The sequence below is a fragment of the Harpia harpyja genome, chromosome 5, assembly GCF_026419915.1.
Source record: "Harpia harpyja isolate bHarHar1 chromosome 5, bHarHar1 primary haplotype, whole genome shotgun sequence".
NCBI lineage: Eukaryota > Metazoa > Chordata > Aves > Accipitriformes > Accipitridae > Harpia > Harpia harpyja.
Window position 1 is genome coordinate 27420914 of NC_068944.1, and position 18329 is coordinate 27439242.

The 18329-nt window shown below is 38.1% G+C and overlaps 1 protein-coding gene across 2 annotated transcripts in view; it reads left to right on the forward strand.

Annotated features, from left to right (window-relative positions):
* Positions 1-1767: 1767 nt before the first annotated feature.
* The window catches only part of RBBP8 (RB binding protein 8, endonuclease), a 39177-nt gene continuing 22615 nt past the window's right edge, over positions 1768-18329 (forward strand). For both annotated transcript variants that reach the window (XM_052788323.1, XM_052788322.1), the window contains exons 1-5: positions 1768-2265; positions 5630-5854; positions 11070-11112; positions 15712-15807; positions 17760-17872. In XM_052788323.1, coding sequence (XP_052644283.1) covers positions 5743-5854; positions 11070-11112; positions 15712-15807; positions 17760-17872 — 364 coding nt within the window. In that variant the 5' untranslated portion in view covers positions 1768-2265; positions 5630-5742. The remainder of the gene's footprint in view (positions 2266-5629; positions 5855-11069; positions 11113-15711; positions 15808-17759; positions 17873-18329) is intronic.

Here is an 18329-nt window from a genome sequence, read left to right on the forward strand (position 1 = left end):
AGAAAGAAAGGTCCAGTTTATGGTAAAATACCTGAACAATCAGCAAGAGGGCTATTTTATTGCTACTTATCAGATCTGTGCGTATATATGAGATATCTGTTTCTCTTAACTTTGAGGAAATTACTACCTTCCTACATCACAAACTTTTAGATTATAATAGTTTCAAAGCAGAATAAAAAGCTGCCAACAAGCATTATTTAAGATGACTGGAGTGTCTATCACAACGTATTATGACCATTTCTTCCATAAGATGTAGCTAATTTTAGTTCTGCCATATGTGTACTGATATGATCATGGATCAAACTTACAATGTAAGTAATATGCTGCTGAGCTACTGAACATGGGATTCATTTTATTTTAGTTAAAAAATAAGTGGTTAAACAATGGTGAGGAATGAGCAGAAAAGTTAACTACAAGATTTTTCAAAGTACTTAAAAATTCAAGGTATATATTTGATGGGAAACCAAGAGTATTTTCAACAAAGGTGAACAACAGATTTAAAGCCTGCTTAATCACAGGTCATCTTGGACTCCTGTCTGACAGTGTTTCAAAATACTTCAGAAATGTTGAAATAGTGTTTCAGATCCAGTTTTATTTATGCTGTAGCTCCATATTTATGATACTTTCTGGAGACGAGTGATCTGAGTAATGTAACAAGAGTAAGATGGAAAAGCTACTAACAATTATTAAATACCCGAACACCTAACTGTTTTCATACAGCTATTAATAATTTACAATGTATGTGTTTGCAGCACTGGCCCTTGCAAACTGATCGCCATGTGTCTTCTAACCATGCCACTAAGCTGTGTCTGCAAGCTTCCTACACTCACCAAAACAGTCCAGTGCAATCGTGTGAAGGCAGAACAGTAGTAGTGAAAAGCTGTGTTTTGTTTCTATTTCATTACTAAGGAGAACTACAAACTAAAAATCAAGGGGTTTATCTCACGGCAGACAGAAGGGTTGGTCCCAATGAATGAAAGAACATTGAGCTGCAATTTGGGAAAAAAAATCACATCGGCAAAAATCTCAAAAGTGACACAAAAGTTCAGCTGCCTTATGCCATACTAATTATATGAGCCTACCCGTTTTCATACTCACATAAAACATTAAAATATGCTCTAGGCTGTTCTGCTGCACGCTAAATGACAAGCCCATGGCATCTGTTAAGATCAAGAAGGGGGGGGCGGGGAAGGGGGAGAGGAGGTGGGGAAGCATCGCAAGTACACTTTCTGTGTGTAAACCCCAGCAATCGGCAGACTACAAATCCTGCCGAAAAGGTAGGTTTGGCAGCATAACCTGAATGCTAGCAAGGCCACTGCTGCCACAGTGGTATATCCCGCAGATCTTTACACCTAAACCAGCAAGAATTTCTTTCAGGTAAGCTATGCCTGTACGGGCAGCACTTGTTCTAATGCAAGCTCTCACGCACCCCCTTGCTTTTCCATAGTGTTTTGTGCCTGCTGCCGTGCTTAACCGCGGCATCTGCCAAGGCCTGGCTCATCCCCTTGGCTTTCTTCTGGCTGCTCTGTGGAAACCCCAAACGCCAGGCCAGCCACAGGCCGAGGAGGAGAGGGCTGGGACAACGCCCGTCGGGCGCGATGGATGCCTGAAACGGTGGGGCCCGTGGGACCTGAACGCCGGGCGCCCCGCCCCGCGGCGGCTACCCCACGGCCGGGTGGGAGGGCAGCCCCTCACAGCCCCGCTCTCGCGAGAGCAGTGCGGAAGCCTCGCGAGAGCTGCCCGGACCCCACCTCCCTCCGCAGGAAAGGCGCTCGGCCCCGGCTTTCCCTTTTCCCGCCGTTTCGCGCGGAGCTGCCGGGAGCCAACCAGGTAACGGCGCGCGCTCTCCTCACCGCCGCCGCCTGGTAACGGCCGCGAGCGTGCGGCTCCCGCTCCGCTCCGGGGACGGGCTCGGCCACAGCTCCCCGCCGCCAGCGGGGCCTCCCTCCCGGCCCCGAGTCCCCTTGGGTTCCCGCGGGGCACGTTGCAAGCACTGGCCCTCCTTCTGCCGGGAGGCCCCGGCGGGGGAGCGGGCAGCGCTTGCCCGCTCTCCCCGTTTCGGAGGCTCCGGCCGGCCTTGGGCCGGTCGGGAGAAGGGGCGTGTGGGACATGCCCGACCCCTCCTTTGCCGTCCAGACTCCTGGGCGTGACACAAGCCTGGCGGGAAACTGGGGCGGCTGAGGCGCGGGTGCTGGCTCCCGCCCGGCAAGCTCTCAGGCGCTGGTCATGGCAGGATTTCTCAGAGCACCCCGGCGTGTCTTACGAGTGAGTTTTCTCTATAGTGTTTGTGCAGAGGGGAAGGGGGAAAAAAAAAAAATCACCGCTGGGAGGTACAGGAGAGTTGAGTTTGTAGGAGCAGCTGGTGCTCAGGGGCGTCAGGGGTTCAGGAAGCTTTGTGCTCTCCAGAATCACAGAGAGGCAATGTGTTCCTGTCAGCGAAGTATAAATACAGATAAAAAGCTTCTGTGCTTTATCGGTGCTAACTGCCAGTGCTGATGAAGGCGTGTGTAGGAAAGCAGTCGTTTATGAAGCTGTGCAAAGTCTTACGATGCCGGAGGGAGTTGGTGGTTGGACGAAGAGGAAAATAGAAATGTTTAGGTTGTTCTGTGAAAGGGTTAGTCAGGAGGATAGGAGCAAAGCCCCGTCTGAGAGAGTGGCCCTGCTCCCTACCTGCGTACAGCAGCAGCAGGATATTCGGGAGAGGGGTTGGCATTGTACTTCCTTCCCCCTCAGGCAGCTTTCAGTTCTCTCCCTGCCTGCAAGCGTCTGTACATCTAGCTCAGGCGTTTTTTTCCCTAAGGATGGGAAAGTCCTTTCTTAGGACCAGAGAGTACGCTAAGAAGCTGACATCTCTAAACGCCTTTTACACCTGTGCCACTGCCCAGACCTGTTAAAGGCTCTACTTGAACACTTGTTGGGGACCCTCTATTTGAAGACAGGTTGAACACCTGCAGAAAGCAGTGCATCATTTGGGGATCTTGAAGCAGGTGAAGCTTGGGAAAACACGTTGCTCTCTTTTTCCCTGTTTGTATTCAGTGACTGTACTACTAATCATTTGCAGAAACTCTGAGCAAGTTTTGTGCATTTTTTTTTTCTTACAGTCATCTTTGGGGAAAAAAAAAAAACAAAATAAAAGCACTAGGGACAGCCTTTACTAATTCTAGAGTCAGACGCCTTTTTCTTGAAAATGATTCATCTGACATACATCTAAGACAGTAAGTGAGAGCAAGTTTGTTGATTTCACTGCCCTAACACTTGACAGAGAAAAAGATGGTTTCTGAAATATCTGTTGTTGAAGGTAGAAAAATAAGAGTTTAGAAGACATTCCTAATGTCGCTAGGCAATCGGTTCCACAAAGAAGCATTGTAAGATGGCTTAATGTGACTGCACACAAAGTGGAGCATTTCAGCTGCAAAGATGCAAGCAGATTACTGTTCAACTTCCGCTGAAGAATTGTAGGCATTGCTAATTTGAAAAGGTAATTTTATCTTCAATTAAGGACTTCTCTTAATATAAGAACATTTGCTAACTTGAAACCAGGTACTGAAATGGGCGCTGAATTTTCTATGAGCACAGCACGTTAAAGCAAATATGGAGCTACCTAATTAATGATTACTGAGTGTTGTCAGCTCCACTACTGTAGTGTTTTAAGTATCCTGTTGTCGTTTAACCCCAGGCAGTAACTAAGCACCATGCAGCCGCTCACTCACTTCCCCCCCCCCACAGTGGGATGGGGAGAGAATTGGGGGGAAAAAAAAGGTAAAACTCCTGGGTTGAGATAAGAACAATTTAATAGAACAGAAAGGAAGAAACTAATCATGATAATAACAACAATAATGATAAAATGACAATAATAATAAAAGGATTGGAATATACAAAACAAGTGATGCACAGTGCAATTGCTCAGCACTCGCTGACTGATGCCCAGTTAGTTTCTGAGCAGCGATCTGGCCCTCCCAGCCAACTCCCCCCAGTTTATATACTGGGCATGACACCACACGGTATGGAATACCCCTTTGGCCAGTTTGGGTCAGCTGCCATGGCTGTGTCCCCTCCCAACTTCTTGTGTCCCTCCAGCCTTCTTGCTTGCTGGGCATGAGAAGCTGAAAAACCCTTGACTTAGTCTAAACATTACTTAGCAACAACTGAAAACATTAGTGTGTTATCAACATTCTTCTCATACTAAATCCAAAACATAACACTATACCAGCTACTAGAAAGAAAATTAACTCTATCCCAGCCAAAACCAGGACATACTCTTATACTGTAGAAAACATACAGTTCAAGTGTTCCTGTGTTGTTGAGAATAATGCTTTGTTCCATTTATTCATTATTTTTATTCTATTTTAAAGACAGCCAGACTGAAAGAAAAGTGACTTGCTTAAGACTGCACAGAGATATGAGAAAGGAGACTGGAACCAAGGCCTCCGGGCCTTAAACTAGGTCACTGACCACTGGACTGAACATTTTATTATGGTGAATCTAGGGGACCAGCTAAACCAGTAGCTGCATTCAGATATTCTAAGTTGCTTGAAGGCTCTTAAGATAGGCAATGCAGCTTCTTGACTGATTGTAGACCTTCTGTCATCTGAACTACAACTATAACTTGTGCCTCAAAAATTAGAGAGCCAATTGCTCATTTTATTTGTCTATATAGACATTGTGGTTTGCTTGCTCAGGCTGCTCCTTCAGGAATAGTACAACATACCTGAGGGTTTTTTTTCTTATTGAAATTTGTATTACAGAGTAATAGAGATAGCTGTGTCCACCTGGTAATGAAACAGTACCTGTTCAAAAGTGTTTGTTTAAAATTGACCACATAAAAATGGGGAAAATTTAGAATGTCCAGTTTCATACACAGGGAACTGAAGGACAGGGAGGTTACATGAATATTTCAATATTGGACATCCAGTGCCGATAGAATTGAACCTTACCTTGGCTCAGACCCAGATCTGAGTACCATGCTTCCCCTGCAGTTTACCTGAGGGCATCATCTGTGCTAAGAAACCCTTTAAAACAAATAAGAATTATGGGTAAGATTGTTTGGAGTTGTGTAGGCAGTCTGGCTTTTAAGACAGAGCTGTCTGATAGTTCTTGTCAAATACTAATGTTTTGGAGGTTTATAAATTTTGAGATTACTCTCCTATTTCCTTTTCATCAGGGAGTGGGAATCATTTCAATGTAGAATCACGAAGACTTCAAGGGAATATGAGCTTTTTTTTGCAGAAGGGTGTCATTTGAATCCATGTTTATGTAAAAGATGTATATATACAAACACATCTCTGATAAAACTTCTGACAAATGCTTTTGCTGACAGCCAGATTTTGGAAGCATGGGTTACTTTTGGCAAGCAGGAATTCTGTTTAACTGTAGCATTACATAGGAAAAGAAGACAGACTTCTAAGCATCTTAATCTAATTTTAAGTTTATAGCTGTTTAAGGGGGGGGGGAATTCTGTTAGTTTATAACTACTTTTAGCAAAATACTTAGCATCTTCCACACTTTCAGGGGGGCTGTCAGTATACAGTACAGCTCGGCAAGGATAGGCAGTAAGCTATGTATTTCGTCCATGGCTGCAAGTTACACTCTGATAAATGCAAATGTAATTGTTGTCAATCTGTCATTGCAGGCATACACCTGTCTTCAGAAACAGTTTCATAAGTATGTAATTTAAAACTTAAACTGTGAGAGTGAGCCAGTTCTGCGAATAAGTCAAAGAAGTTAGGAGCAGAAAAAGGCAAGATGAATGCATCTGGAGGAAGCTGTGGGAGCCCTAGTTCTGCAGAACCTACAGGAGATTTCTTCAAGGAATTGTGGTCCAAACTGAAAGAATGTCATGATAAAGAAGTACAAGGTAAATTGTTAAAGTTTGGGTTCACAGAAGGCTGGCTGTTACCACAGAAAATCTTTGAACCAGAGTACCACTCCATCTGCATGGACTATATAGATTTTTAATGTCTTATGTTATGTGGGAAGTTGGACTGGAGGATTACAAATGATCCTTACAGATTGACCACCTAAGCCTGGCTTAACAGGATTAGATTTAAACTGTCAACAAGTATAAATGATTTGCTAGGTCAGTGAAGAAAAAGTAACACAATGTTACATGGGATCTGTGTTTGCTTAGGAAGTTATTTAAATATTACTTTACCTTTAATGGATTATGATTCAAAGTTTCCAAATCAAGTTATTCAGTGGAATTTTTTGCTTTTTTCTTTTGCCTTTGGGTTTAGTCATTGGGATCGGATACATTAATATGGTTTGCATTGTTTATTTCCCCTAACTTGTGTAAAATACCACTGCAGATTAATATTACTGAAAAGTATTTCTTCAGTTTTTAGTGTTCCAAATCTTCTCAACAAAATTTATAATTGAGCCGCTTATTCTTATGTTAAGTTTTGTGACCTGTGATACCAATTTTACTATGGATTGACTGTTAGTGTCCATTTGTTCTTCAGTAGTGCAGGAAATTAATAACACTCAAAGTAAAGATGAATTATTACACTATGTATTTATATTCTTATAATATTGTTTTACAAGTAGTATTCATAAAATGTTTTGCTAAAAATACTTCATAAGAAGTTAAAATTTTGGTCTGCTAATCTCGAGTCACACAATCCATTCTTTTGGATGGAATTAGAACAGTATTTGACTGAATCTTCCAACAAGCATATCCTTATGCATGAAATAGTATTTATAGTATTTATATTAGGCTGGAATAAAAGCAGACGAGTTTTTGTGAATTAAGAACTTTAGTCATGCAAGTGGATCTTTGTAGCCAGACCATTCCAGTGGCCTTGGTTGTTTCCACCAGCCTCAAAACAGTTCCAGGTCTGTCCATGTAGGTCCAGTTATATCATCACTTCTTAATTCCAAAAACTGTGGGTGATTGTTTTATAATGTATAGATGTTTCATACCTCCCACTGAAACCCTTGACTCAACAATTTGCAACACTGGGCCTTGACACTTTGTGTTAGTAATTTTTAAAAAACATCAACCAAACAAAAAAACTTCTATCAGTTTGGCAACTGAAAGAAAAGATGTACCAGATAGTAACATTTTGTTACATTAAAAAAACTATGTGTTACCATATGAAATATAATTTTATATTGTGCCCCAAAACACAAAAAAATTCTTACTTATTTTTTATGACCTTTTTTGTTTTTTTAATTCTTGATGGTTCTTTTCAGAGTGGGTGTGATGTCATCTGCAGATAAATGTGGAAGTACTGACAGAATGGGATCTGGCAATCTATGGCATGTCTGAACAACAAAAACTGAACAAACAAAAAGCTCTAATGTAGAGGGTAATGTTAAGTGACCCCTTCTCTAGTTTCTTAGGATGTGCAGCACGTGATTTTAAAGTTTTGGTTTTCTTTATGCAAGTGAAGATACTCTTTAGAATGCATGCTGGGTGTGGCCAGATAATTTTGCCACTAGGCAGTCTTTTTCATGCCTAGCCCTTTGTCAGTATGTCCCGCACCGTGTTAGGTAAAATTAGGTCTTCCATGATAACATCAAAGACATGCCTGAAGGATAGTTAATTTTTTCAAAAGGTGGGGATCCTCTTATAGAAAATGGTACTGGAAGATATTTTAGAAACATCAAACACAGGCTTGCCTGGACTTTGCTTGTTTCTGAAGTCTATAAATAAGAATTAAAATTGACTCATGAGTTTCCAATCTAAATGTCAGCAAAAAATTATTTTAAAGATGGTGGAAGGTGGATTAAGGGAAAGTTAATAGTTAGAGAAAAAGCTTTTTGCGTGTACAATGCACACGGTAGTGAACAGTGTAATGGTGGAATTCTTATTATTTGTTACAAATCCATGAAAAGTAGGATTTATGACACATGAGCTTCAAATGATCAGGCATATTGTACAAGTTATAATATTTATATATCTGTAGAATATAGACTAGAGAATACTTCAAACTCACAGTTTGAAATTGATTTTATTGAATTTTTATATTACTATATTGTAAATGGTGTATTTTTCCACCATGTTAGCTAAACAAACCCAGCTTCTTATTCTTTTAAACTGATCACTTGCAAAAAATTTGAAATTTTAGCCCTCTTCAGACAAACTAGCTATCGCTTTCTCTCAAATTCATTATGTGACAATGGGTAGGATTCCTACAACCCAGTTTCAAAAGATGTTGGGCATGGTCAATGTCAGTTGATTTTTTCACGGAATTCAGAAGTGCTCAGCAACTCAGAATAATGGTCATTAAAACTATGTTTACTTTTATCTCCTACCCGTAGAATGTGTGGTATACTTGCATAGTGCTCACAAATTAGAAAGGAATTTAATAATGCTGTTTATAAAGTGACTAATTTCTGCAGGTGTTAATACTTGCATCTAGCTCAAAAGAATTGTATGGATACTTGCTGCATGTTGGTCTTACCAACATGGTTCCTGAGGATGAATTCAAGTCTAAAGCTCGATACTAAAAAGAAACGTATTTTAGCATAGAAATGTGAGGAGAGGTTTTTTTTCAATTATTCCTTACCTATGAAAAGCAGAAGATACCAATAGGGAAAAAACTGTAGTCACAGAGAGAGAGAAAATTATGAGGAAAGCAAATTCATCGATAGATTGCTGTAGGAAAGGAAATTGCTGGAAGCTCCTCAAAAGTAAATAATTATAGAAAACAGGGCTGGAAGGGATCTTAGGAGGTCATCTAGTCCATCTCTATAGCCTTAAGGTAGGATTATGTCTGTGTCATTGCTGAGGGAAGCTTGTCCAACCCGTTCTGAGAAAACTTAAGCGATAAGAGATTCTGCAGTCTTCCAGGCACTGTCAGTTTTAAGAAAGTGGATTTAATGCATTTGAACATTCATCAGAACAGAAATTGTCATAGCCATTAATTGAGACGTTACAGGTACATAGTCTAATCAAGTTGCAAGTTTCATAAAATAGTGTTGTGTGTTTAATTAATCTGCCTGATGATAGTTCAAAGAAAGTCTCCATCACTTTAATGGGGACAGTGTGTCATTTAATAAAGCACTTATGAGCTTTAGGTAACGCAGATTTATATAGCCTGCAGCTTGTCTATTCCATAGAAATATTGTATAAACGATAAAATTGAATTGGGAATGTACATAGTGTAGTTCCACGTAAGTTTATATGCTCACGAGAGTGTTAAATAAGGAAATCTGAAAAAGCAAAGCTCTTTAAATGAGTATGCTTAAAAGCCCCCAGCACTCTGGAAAAGCAAAAGGAAGAGATTACACCCGATGTAGTAATTCAATGCTCTTGGATAAATGTAACAAACTGGTTTCCTGCCTTCTCATTGCAGTCATTTGAATTAAGAAAAAATGCAACCTTTAAGTAACTAGTTTGGTTCCTCCTGAATTCAGGTGAGAGGGGAGATAGTGTTACCTGTAGTACGGTATTGGGCCTTTTGAGCGCTGCCTCTTCAATTTGTGGCTCAGGTTGCCAATGTTACAATCCTAAATACTTGCTGAACAGACTACCTGTTCATACAGGAGGTGCATTGTTGTGCAGCTTCATTCCTTCCGATGGGTGTGGAGCAGCATTAAAGCACGCTTTATAGGGGTTCTAATTGCAGATGCCTAATTGACTTGATGAATAGCAACTACTTAAAAAAATAAACCCTCTTTCTATGCTGATCTGCATGATAGAACATAACATCTCACAGGTGTTGAACACTTAAAGATAAAAAAAATCTTGCTATATTTCCTAAGAACTTTAAAAAGTAGTCTCTGTGCATTTTTATCTCATTGTCTCACTGGCATCTTGTAGCAGTCTGTGACATGGGTTCACTGAGGTGCTAGCTGGCCTGACTTAACATTTTAAGTGGCCGGAAGAGTGAACCTTCTCAAGCAAGTAGTTTTCCCCTTTGAGCTGTTCCCAGTTGAGTATGGTAGGGGAGAGAAAAAAGAAGTCTATTAGCTGCCTTAACCTACATTTTTTATAGTAAGATGTAATATCTGGTATGTGTTTTGGTTTAAATTCAGAATTGTCAGAAGTTTTCTTAAAAGCGTTCTGGTTTTGTAAGTTTATCCTATTATCCTAAATGACTAATACTTTTGCAAGAAAGCTCACAAGACATCTTATAATCAACCTGAAGTTGCTCACAACTTTGCATAGTTTGAAGAAAATATGGCGTTGGGAAAAAATTGTTACATTACTTTCTGATGTCATGAAAATTTCTATTGGATTTGTATTTAAGAAAATGTTGTATTGTTGGACTCTGATTATTTCTGGAATGGCCAGCTTGTGTGTAGGTAGTAACACATAAACTTCCATAGCACTGCATCTCACTTCTTAAGCTGTGCCGTACTTAAAGCACCTTTTGTCTTCCTGCCCCTGTGCACATACACATGCACCCAAAACCTTGCAAGCAGATTGGCTGGACTGCTGTCTAGCCCCTGGGCTGTCAGCTGGCCACTCCTGCCGAGAGCATGGTTCTAGTTGCAAACCTTTTTACTTCTGCACAGAACGTATGTTTAGGAGTGGGAGAAGGGCCCCAGATGAAATATCATTCCTAAGTTCACCGTAACATGTTCCAAAGAAGCTTTGGGTGAGAGGGTCTGGTAGCATACCGCCAATAGAGTGTGTTGTCCTTTTGTGCTTTAAAGCCTTGAATCATGTATTTTTAAGGTTTCCTTTACGCGTATACATTGTAATACATGTTTCAGTTCAGTGGTTGGATGCTACATTTCAAGTGTAGTATTATGCATTTATGTGTATACAGAACATATTTTATGCTACTTCTGTAGGCATAGTCAATGAAAATATATTGACAGTGCTTGGTATTCATGTGTGGTTCTTTACAAAGGTGCTTTTATACCTGTTGAAGTGGCAATCTGCATGTTTGCTTAAGAAGTCCCTATTTCCCAGAGATCATAATAGCAATATTTGTTTCCAAGATCCTGTAGAACATACTCAAGAAATCCAGAATGAACCATTTTCTCTCCAAATTAGTGACATTTTTTTTCTCTTTTGCAGATGTTGTTGGCAAAAGGACAGTCAGTTTATTGTTTCATTCTTTTTTTTTTAATCAAAATTCTATAACATGTATTTTCTTCTTTCCACTTTTCAGGCTTACAGCTGAAAATATCTAAGTTGAAAAAGGAAAGATGCTTGTAAGTACTCATCCTAATGATCTAATTTATTGAAGGAGAGTCTGAGTACCATTAACGAGCCATAATTCTTGTAATATCAATTAAAGTTTCGTGGATTCTTCCTTCAGACATCTACAAAACTCTGCTTACTTTAATAAATCAGCTGAAGTAATTTAAAGATATAAGTAACTCTTTATAGGGTGTGTAACCTGAACACTAGGTTTGCCTTACTTGAACAAATGACTTGTAAGGCCACCTTATTTACAGTATTTCTAGGATGCCTATCAAGATGTTGACATTTCTAATATGAAATATAATTAGGGAGACATTTTAAAATTGAGGTCAAATCTGTAAAAGAGAAGTAAGTGACAAAACAACATGCCAACTTTTTTTAGAATTTTTTTTTTTTGCTGCATGTTTGCCTTTAGTATCAGGTGTTGTGCCTTAACTCAGCTTTCAATCATTCAGTAAAGATTCTGGTAATAAACTTGCTAATTTTCACTCAATTCTTATATTTTAAGACATATGTAACTTCTTTTGCAGTCATTATTTGCTACTAATTTTTAGTTCTGTTCATTAGAAGCAATTTGGGGAAAAAATCTGATTTACATGTACAGTAGAATCACAATATATATTTACAGCATTAAATCAGCTTTTATTTTCCTTCTGCTGACTAAAGCCATATTTAATTAAATTATGAGATATGCTAATGTGATTATTTAAATTTTTACTTCAGGTTTAATTACACTAATATTATGTTAATATTACATATGACCTGTATTATGAGTTGCACTTTATAAAGTGCTGTGTAGGAGGAATAAAAATAAATTACTTGTTCTTCTTCCACTTTGGAAAACATATAATTGTATTAGATATGTTAAAGAAATCAAACTCTCCTTAAAATTAGCAAAAATACTCCATATTTGCATTCCCAGCATTTCAATCTGAAGTCAAAGATATACAATCTTAGTTTTAAAGTGTAGCCCCAGTGCTCTCCAGCATAGTTTGTGCTTTCTTCAGAATTAACATTTGTATCATCATCTAGTCAGTTTTCTTCCTCATTAATTCCTGTTAAGTTTTTTAGTTTTCTCTTTTTTAGTTGCATTTTTCAAATTGCATAAGCAGGAAATAACCCTCCCCTAGTCTAGAAAAGTTAGGTCATTATGTGCTTTTTTGTACAATAGTAAGGAACTCAAGCAACTCTCAAGCATTTTTGACAGTTATTGTCTAAACTCCCTGATGTGCTTATATTTCTGGTTGGGAGGGAAACAAAGGTGTTCTTTCCATAGGAGTAAATTCCCTCTAGTGGAATCCATCTTTCCTTTTCCTGTAACATGAGGTATGTAAATGCATCTTATAACGATACTGGCTTTTCTAGTATAATTTGATTGTACTACAATACATACTTAACTTGCTGTCTACTTTTATTATAACTGTTCTTCTGTAATTATAACTGTGTCTCACTTCCAGGAAGATCATTCTTGTTTCTTTTCACTAGGCTTTTGGAAGAAATTGCCTTCAGTTGTGTGATGCTCTCTTCCCTAGATATCTTTTTGGATTTTGTTTATCCTTTGTAGTGCTCAACCATCCTCTGAACTTTTGGTTTGCTTATTTCAGTTAAATATTGCCCATCCTGCTGGCATTTGATAATCCACAGTAGCACTTTGAGCCTGTGCAGCATTGTGTTTTCTCACATTTCAGCTGCACTCATACAGATCTCATCTCTGAAGGCTATAGATAATTGTCTATGGTTTTGACTTTTGTCTGCACGATGTCACTCTGGTGCTTGCAGAGCAGGTGCAAGTGTTTTCTTTGCACTTTCTGAGGATTAAAGGCTGCAGAGAAGCTGCTAGAAGATAGCAGTGGCAGCTGAAGGAACAGTTCAGGACAGAATCACAAGGGGAAGGATTAATCACTTCCGCAACAGCATCCACCTTATTCTGGTACCATCAGGATTCCCTGCATTTACCAAGCAATTCACCAAACCTGCAGCAGGGTTTACAGTCCCAAGAGTACCTGTGTGGCTAACTCCCTGTTCCCCGGCATATGCACCTGCTCCTCAGGATCAAGATTTGTCAGCTTTTATAGGGCTTCTTGTTCAATCTCCAACACTAGTAGAACACAGTATATACTATTTGCAGCTGCTGTTTAATTGTGTCTAAGAGTTCACAAATTATTAAAAAAAAAAAAAAAGTGGCAATAGAGTCCAGTTGCTTATTTGGTCTGTCAGTGAATTTTTAGTCAATTGGAGACACAAATTCATATGACCTTTATCAAGATTTTGAGTTCAGGTTGCATCATGGAATGTTGTCATATCTTTCATTAAAATCCAAATAGCATGTGTGTTGTTCATACTTTAAATATATGCTTTCTGAATGTTAAGATTGATACTGCAGTATCACGAGGAATATATTTATGTTAGTAGGTGACATTATATTAGGTTATTGGATGGCTTTCCACTTTCTTTCCTGGAAAAAAATCAATTTAACATTTTGTTATTTCTTATGTATAATTCACAAATTAAGTAGTTATTTCATTTTTAATCTAAAAGGATGAAATTAAGTTATTGTTAACTTAACCTGGTGTATCATGAGTTGCTTCCATGTTCTGAAATCTTAAATTGATTGGTTAATTTTCTAGATGATGAGTATTACTAGTGATGTGACTGAACGCATACCGAATGGTTTGATTATTGTTTGTTGGAATCTTTCTACAATTACCACATTGTAGATACAGTAATCTTACATAGGAGGTCTTGTTCTCCTTGGTACATCTGAATACCTGAGGTTTAGTGTTTCAGACTTGGTAATCAACTGACAATGAGTGCCTTATTTTGTATCCCACTTCAGCATTGGAGCTAATGACTTGTAAATGCTAAGTCAGAGACTGTTCATTATGCAGAGTGCCTTCATAGCCAAAAATGTCTGTCATGTTTTATCAGGTGCACTGGAATTCTTAAAAAAAAAAAAAAAAAAAAAAGCCTAGTTCCTTCTGTCACATCTTAGTGTGACGTTTTACAGGGTTTAGGTGGAAGGCATGGAGTATTAGTGTGTATTAATGTCGTCTTTATTTTTTTTTTTTTTTTTTTTTTTAACAAATAATGCCATAGAATGACTTAAAGGTAGCTTGAGAAAAGATTTTAAAATTTGATGGTTTAGGCCTTCTGTAAGTTGCATAAACTGAAAACAATGAGATTTTTTTATTCCATAAACATCAGAAAAATACGGACTGCTTTTGTCAGACTTTTGCCATGGCCTGGCTGTATTTTTTTACTGAACTGAGGTAACAGAAATTTAACACTTTGTCCTCCCCAAGTGAAGGTACAAGTCTTAAATGGTCCCTCATACTGTTTCCATGTAACTGTTTTATATGTTGTATTTGCAGCTGAAAAGGACAACATTGGTCTGGATGGTAGTATAGAAAAATAAAATATCTGTACTTAAATTTCAGAATTAACAAAATATGTCTGTGATTGTACACTGCGGAAGCTTCCGGCTGTCCCATTCACTTTATGACCCATGATTGTTGTATTACTCTACTACCAGCAATACGAAAATGTGTTTGACTAACATATCTTAAAGGGATAGTGCCAATTTAAAAGTGTGTCTGTGTAGAAGAATTGTATCAACAAGTTAGTACATATGTTTTCATTTCCTGTTGTGTGTGTGCTTAGCAGCTTTTTGTGAGCCAATTTCATGGCTTCCTCAAATAATCCATCTCAGGCAAACTGAAAACAAACACCTGCTTTCATGAAATATACAAAGGATTCCATGGTAAAGAGAAGAGCTGGGAATGAATTCTCAGAAGTTAGTCGTTGTCATGTTACATAGATTCAGCTGCTTAGCTTTTACTGAAAGTAAATTTCCTTGTAGAAAAAAATTGTGTGCTTGTTCCTCATACCTTGTTTGCATCTTGAAGAGGGAGCTAAAACTGGGAAGTTAATGTCACTGCTTTTCCTTAGCTCTTTTGAGGTGGAAATGTTCTTTGTTAATTAAATAGTCCTGGCTTTTAGAGAAGGTATTTTCCCCAAGATCTTCTGTTTCTGAGGTTTTGGGGAAGAGAGTTCTGTTCTCTTTGTATTCATATTATGGGAATCCATGTTATATAGACTCTCAGAATTACTTCTTGAGGAACTAAACCTCTAATGGGTCAGAGCTTTACAAACCTAATGTGGTTTGCCACACTGCCAGAAGCACTATGACAAGACCAAAATGACCTGATTGTGAAAGCCCCCAATTAGGTTCCCAACAGCTTGGCAACACAGTAAAATAAGAGAAATGCTTGAGCTTATGTTCCCTGAAATTGTTGCTTGAATACTACTAGCTTTTATGCCTTGACTGTCATCAACTCTAATTTTTGTCCTGAGCAAAAACCAGATTTATCAACAGAAGCTCAACTGTAATATGAATTAGAAACTAACTGCTCCTTTCCTAACTCAGACATTTCTAAATTACCATTCGTCAGAAACACTTGCTTCATTTATCTTCAACTTAATATTTGTGCTGATGATAATCACATTTCCCAAGAATATGAAAGAAACATGCCAGAGAGAATTCTCTATTGAAAAACTAATAGCTGTAATTTAAAGCTAGAACTGATTTTTTCTCTATTTGATTTTAGGGATGCGGAGAGGCTTGAAGAGTTTTATACCAAGAACCAACAGCTCAGAGAACAGCAAAAAGCACTTCATGACACTATCAAGGTTTTAGAAGACAGGTGAAGTAGTGTCTTTTAGCTTTTGGGTTTGCTGTGTTTTGCTCTTACAGAGTAGCTCTGGATACTTTGCAAGTTGGGGTTTTTTGTTGGTTCATTTTTATTTTTTTTTAGTAAACCAGTCCTTTTCTAATACAACACAAATAGTGTGTTTTAAAGAAAAGTGTAGAATTTAGATTCTTCTGAGTTAAATTTTTGTATTTTGGTTTTTTTTAAATGCTTAGCTTGCTTAGTTCAGTTAAAATAAATAGAAGTTAAATAGATCAGCTTGGGAGGCAGACAGCCATTTTAAAGCACATTCTTTTCCATCCATTTTTGTAGAGGTAAATTTGGTATCAATTGAGACGTCATACAAGTACAAAAACCAAGGGCAAACTATATAATATACTTTGAAACTCATGAAATAACTCACTAAGATATATTTCAGATTTGAGGGGATCTTTTTTTACCAGTTGTCCATTTTACCTAAATTTAATCACAGGTTCTGTCTTTTTACCTTCTTTTGGACTTAGACATTCTGATCACCTTTTGACCCATTCTGCCTTCCCTTATTTGTTCCTGTTTGATCTGGTATAGCAAAACAAAACCAATGGACATGAAATTACAGTGCATTATTTTTCTTTAAAAATGATAGCTCTTTTGGAAAGTGTATGTTAAATTTGCTGCTAATAGGCTCTCAGAAGCTTTCTAGTAACAGGAGATCATTAAGTAGTAAATTATTTTCCCACATTCCTTTGTTACCTCAAATTTTAGAACTATGATACTCAAATTTTGCTTTCAACTCTTTCTGTGTGAAAGACATTAGGGATAAACTTGTAACTGTGCAGGTAATACACTTTCACACCACGTAGGTAGAGACACATTTGCAGAGTGCATCGACTTTTCTAATCCTTTAGCAGATGAAGTACTCACACTGCGGAAAACAAAAAAGCTATTTAAAGTGGTTTAATACTGTGTTTATTACACAGTCAGATAAGGTAGTATGAAGAGGCATTTCAGTATTTTACTCTTTCCATCATTCCACAATATTAAAATACCCATAAACCAAAATGGATTTTACTTCCAATATTCAACTGTGGAATTAGAAACTTAGGTGTATGTTTAATACTTAATGTGCAAGCAGCAGCAATGCAGAGCTCTTAACTAATTGGTCTCTTATTTAGCAGGCAAAAGAGAGTCTGGTTTTCACTTTGGTAATACTGTTAGCTTTTTGCTGTGTACCAGAAATAAATACACTTCAGTTATCATCGGTAAAATGAACACACATTTCATTGCATGAATGAATGTGTCAAGTAAGATGGAGTTATCATAACAAGTCTTTTTCTGACAGCAGATATGCTTTAAACAGCTGATTTAAACCATTAGGGACAGTGGAGGCAGTGCCTCACGTGGACTTTTGGATCCACTTCTAATTATGCATGTCTAGGTAAAGATAAAGGATTTCACATTTGCTTGGTATTTGTTACAGAGCGAACTCACTGTTTGTCCTTTTTATTTGATTGCTTTGCTCAATGACAATGATATATCCTTCTTAGATGAAGTAGTAATTGTATTTACCGAAATGATTTGCTTATTAGTGTTTGCTTGAATGAACTTTACTCATAACGAATGGCAATTTATATCTGACAGCGTTCTTAGTACGATACCTCACAAAGGCTTTCAGTGGCAAGGTGCGTAGCATGCTCCACTTTATTAAGTAATGCATGTTACTTTAGAAGTATCCAGTACCTACAGTCATTTATACAAACGTTAGTACGTGTGGTATTAGATTGTTCAGAAATCTCAAAATGTTGCTATGTCAACATATAGAACCACAGTACTTAGTGGTGTTCTGCATAGTTGTCAGAAATTTTCTGGTTTTCATTGTTCAAAAGACCAGTTAAGTATGGATATCTCCTTCATGTATGGCAATATTTTCTTAACAGAGGGACTTTTTTCTCTTACTTCTGTTGTAGATTAAGAGCAGGATTATGTGATCGTTGTGCTGTAACTGAAGAACATATGAGAAAGAAGCAGCAAGAGTTTGAAAATATCCGGCAGCAGAATCTTAAACTTATCACTGAGCTTAGTGAGTTTTATCCACAAGTCTGAAGACAAAACATACTATTTTGTAAACTAGTTCTTCATGACTTCCTGTAACTTGATATAATTTATATATGGTGTGTTTAGTAAGCCCAAGAAGTTAAGTTGGGGGATACTCAACTCTACAGTCTGAAAATATGTAACATACGAATTACTAGTCATTTGACCCACCTTCTTAGATTTAAGTGCTGATGCTGAAAGTGAACTGAGGTGGAAAATCTTACAGTGTGAAGTAGCTATGTTAGATAAAATGTGGCTGCTTCTGTTTATTCCTACAGCTAAGGCACAGAAGGACTGATTGCCAGCTTTCCTAAGGAAACCCTGACTTCAAAAGTAACTGGTGATAACAAAGTAGCAAGTTCAGACAGAAGTTACCTGGGTCCAGCTTGTGTCCTCTAGCTGGTCTTGGAGTTTTTAACTGCAGTGAGCCCATAACCTTCACA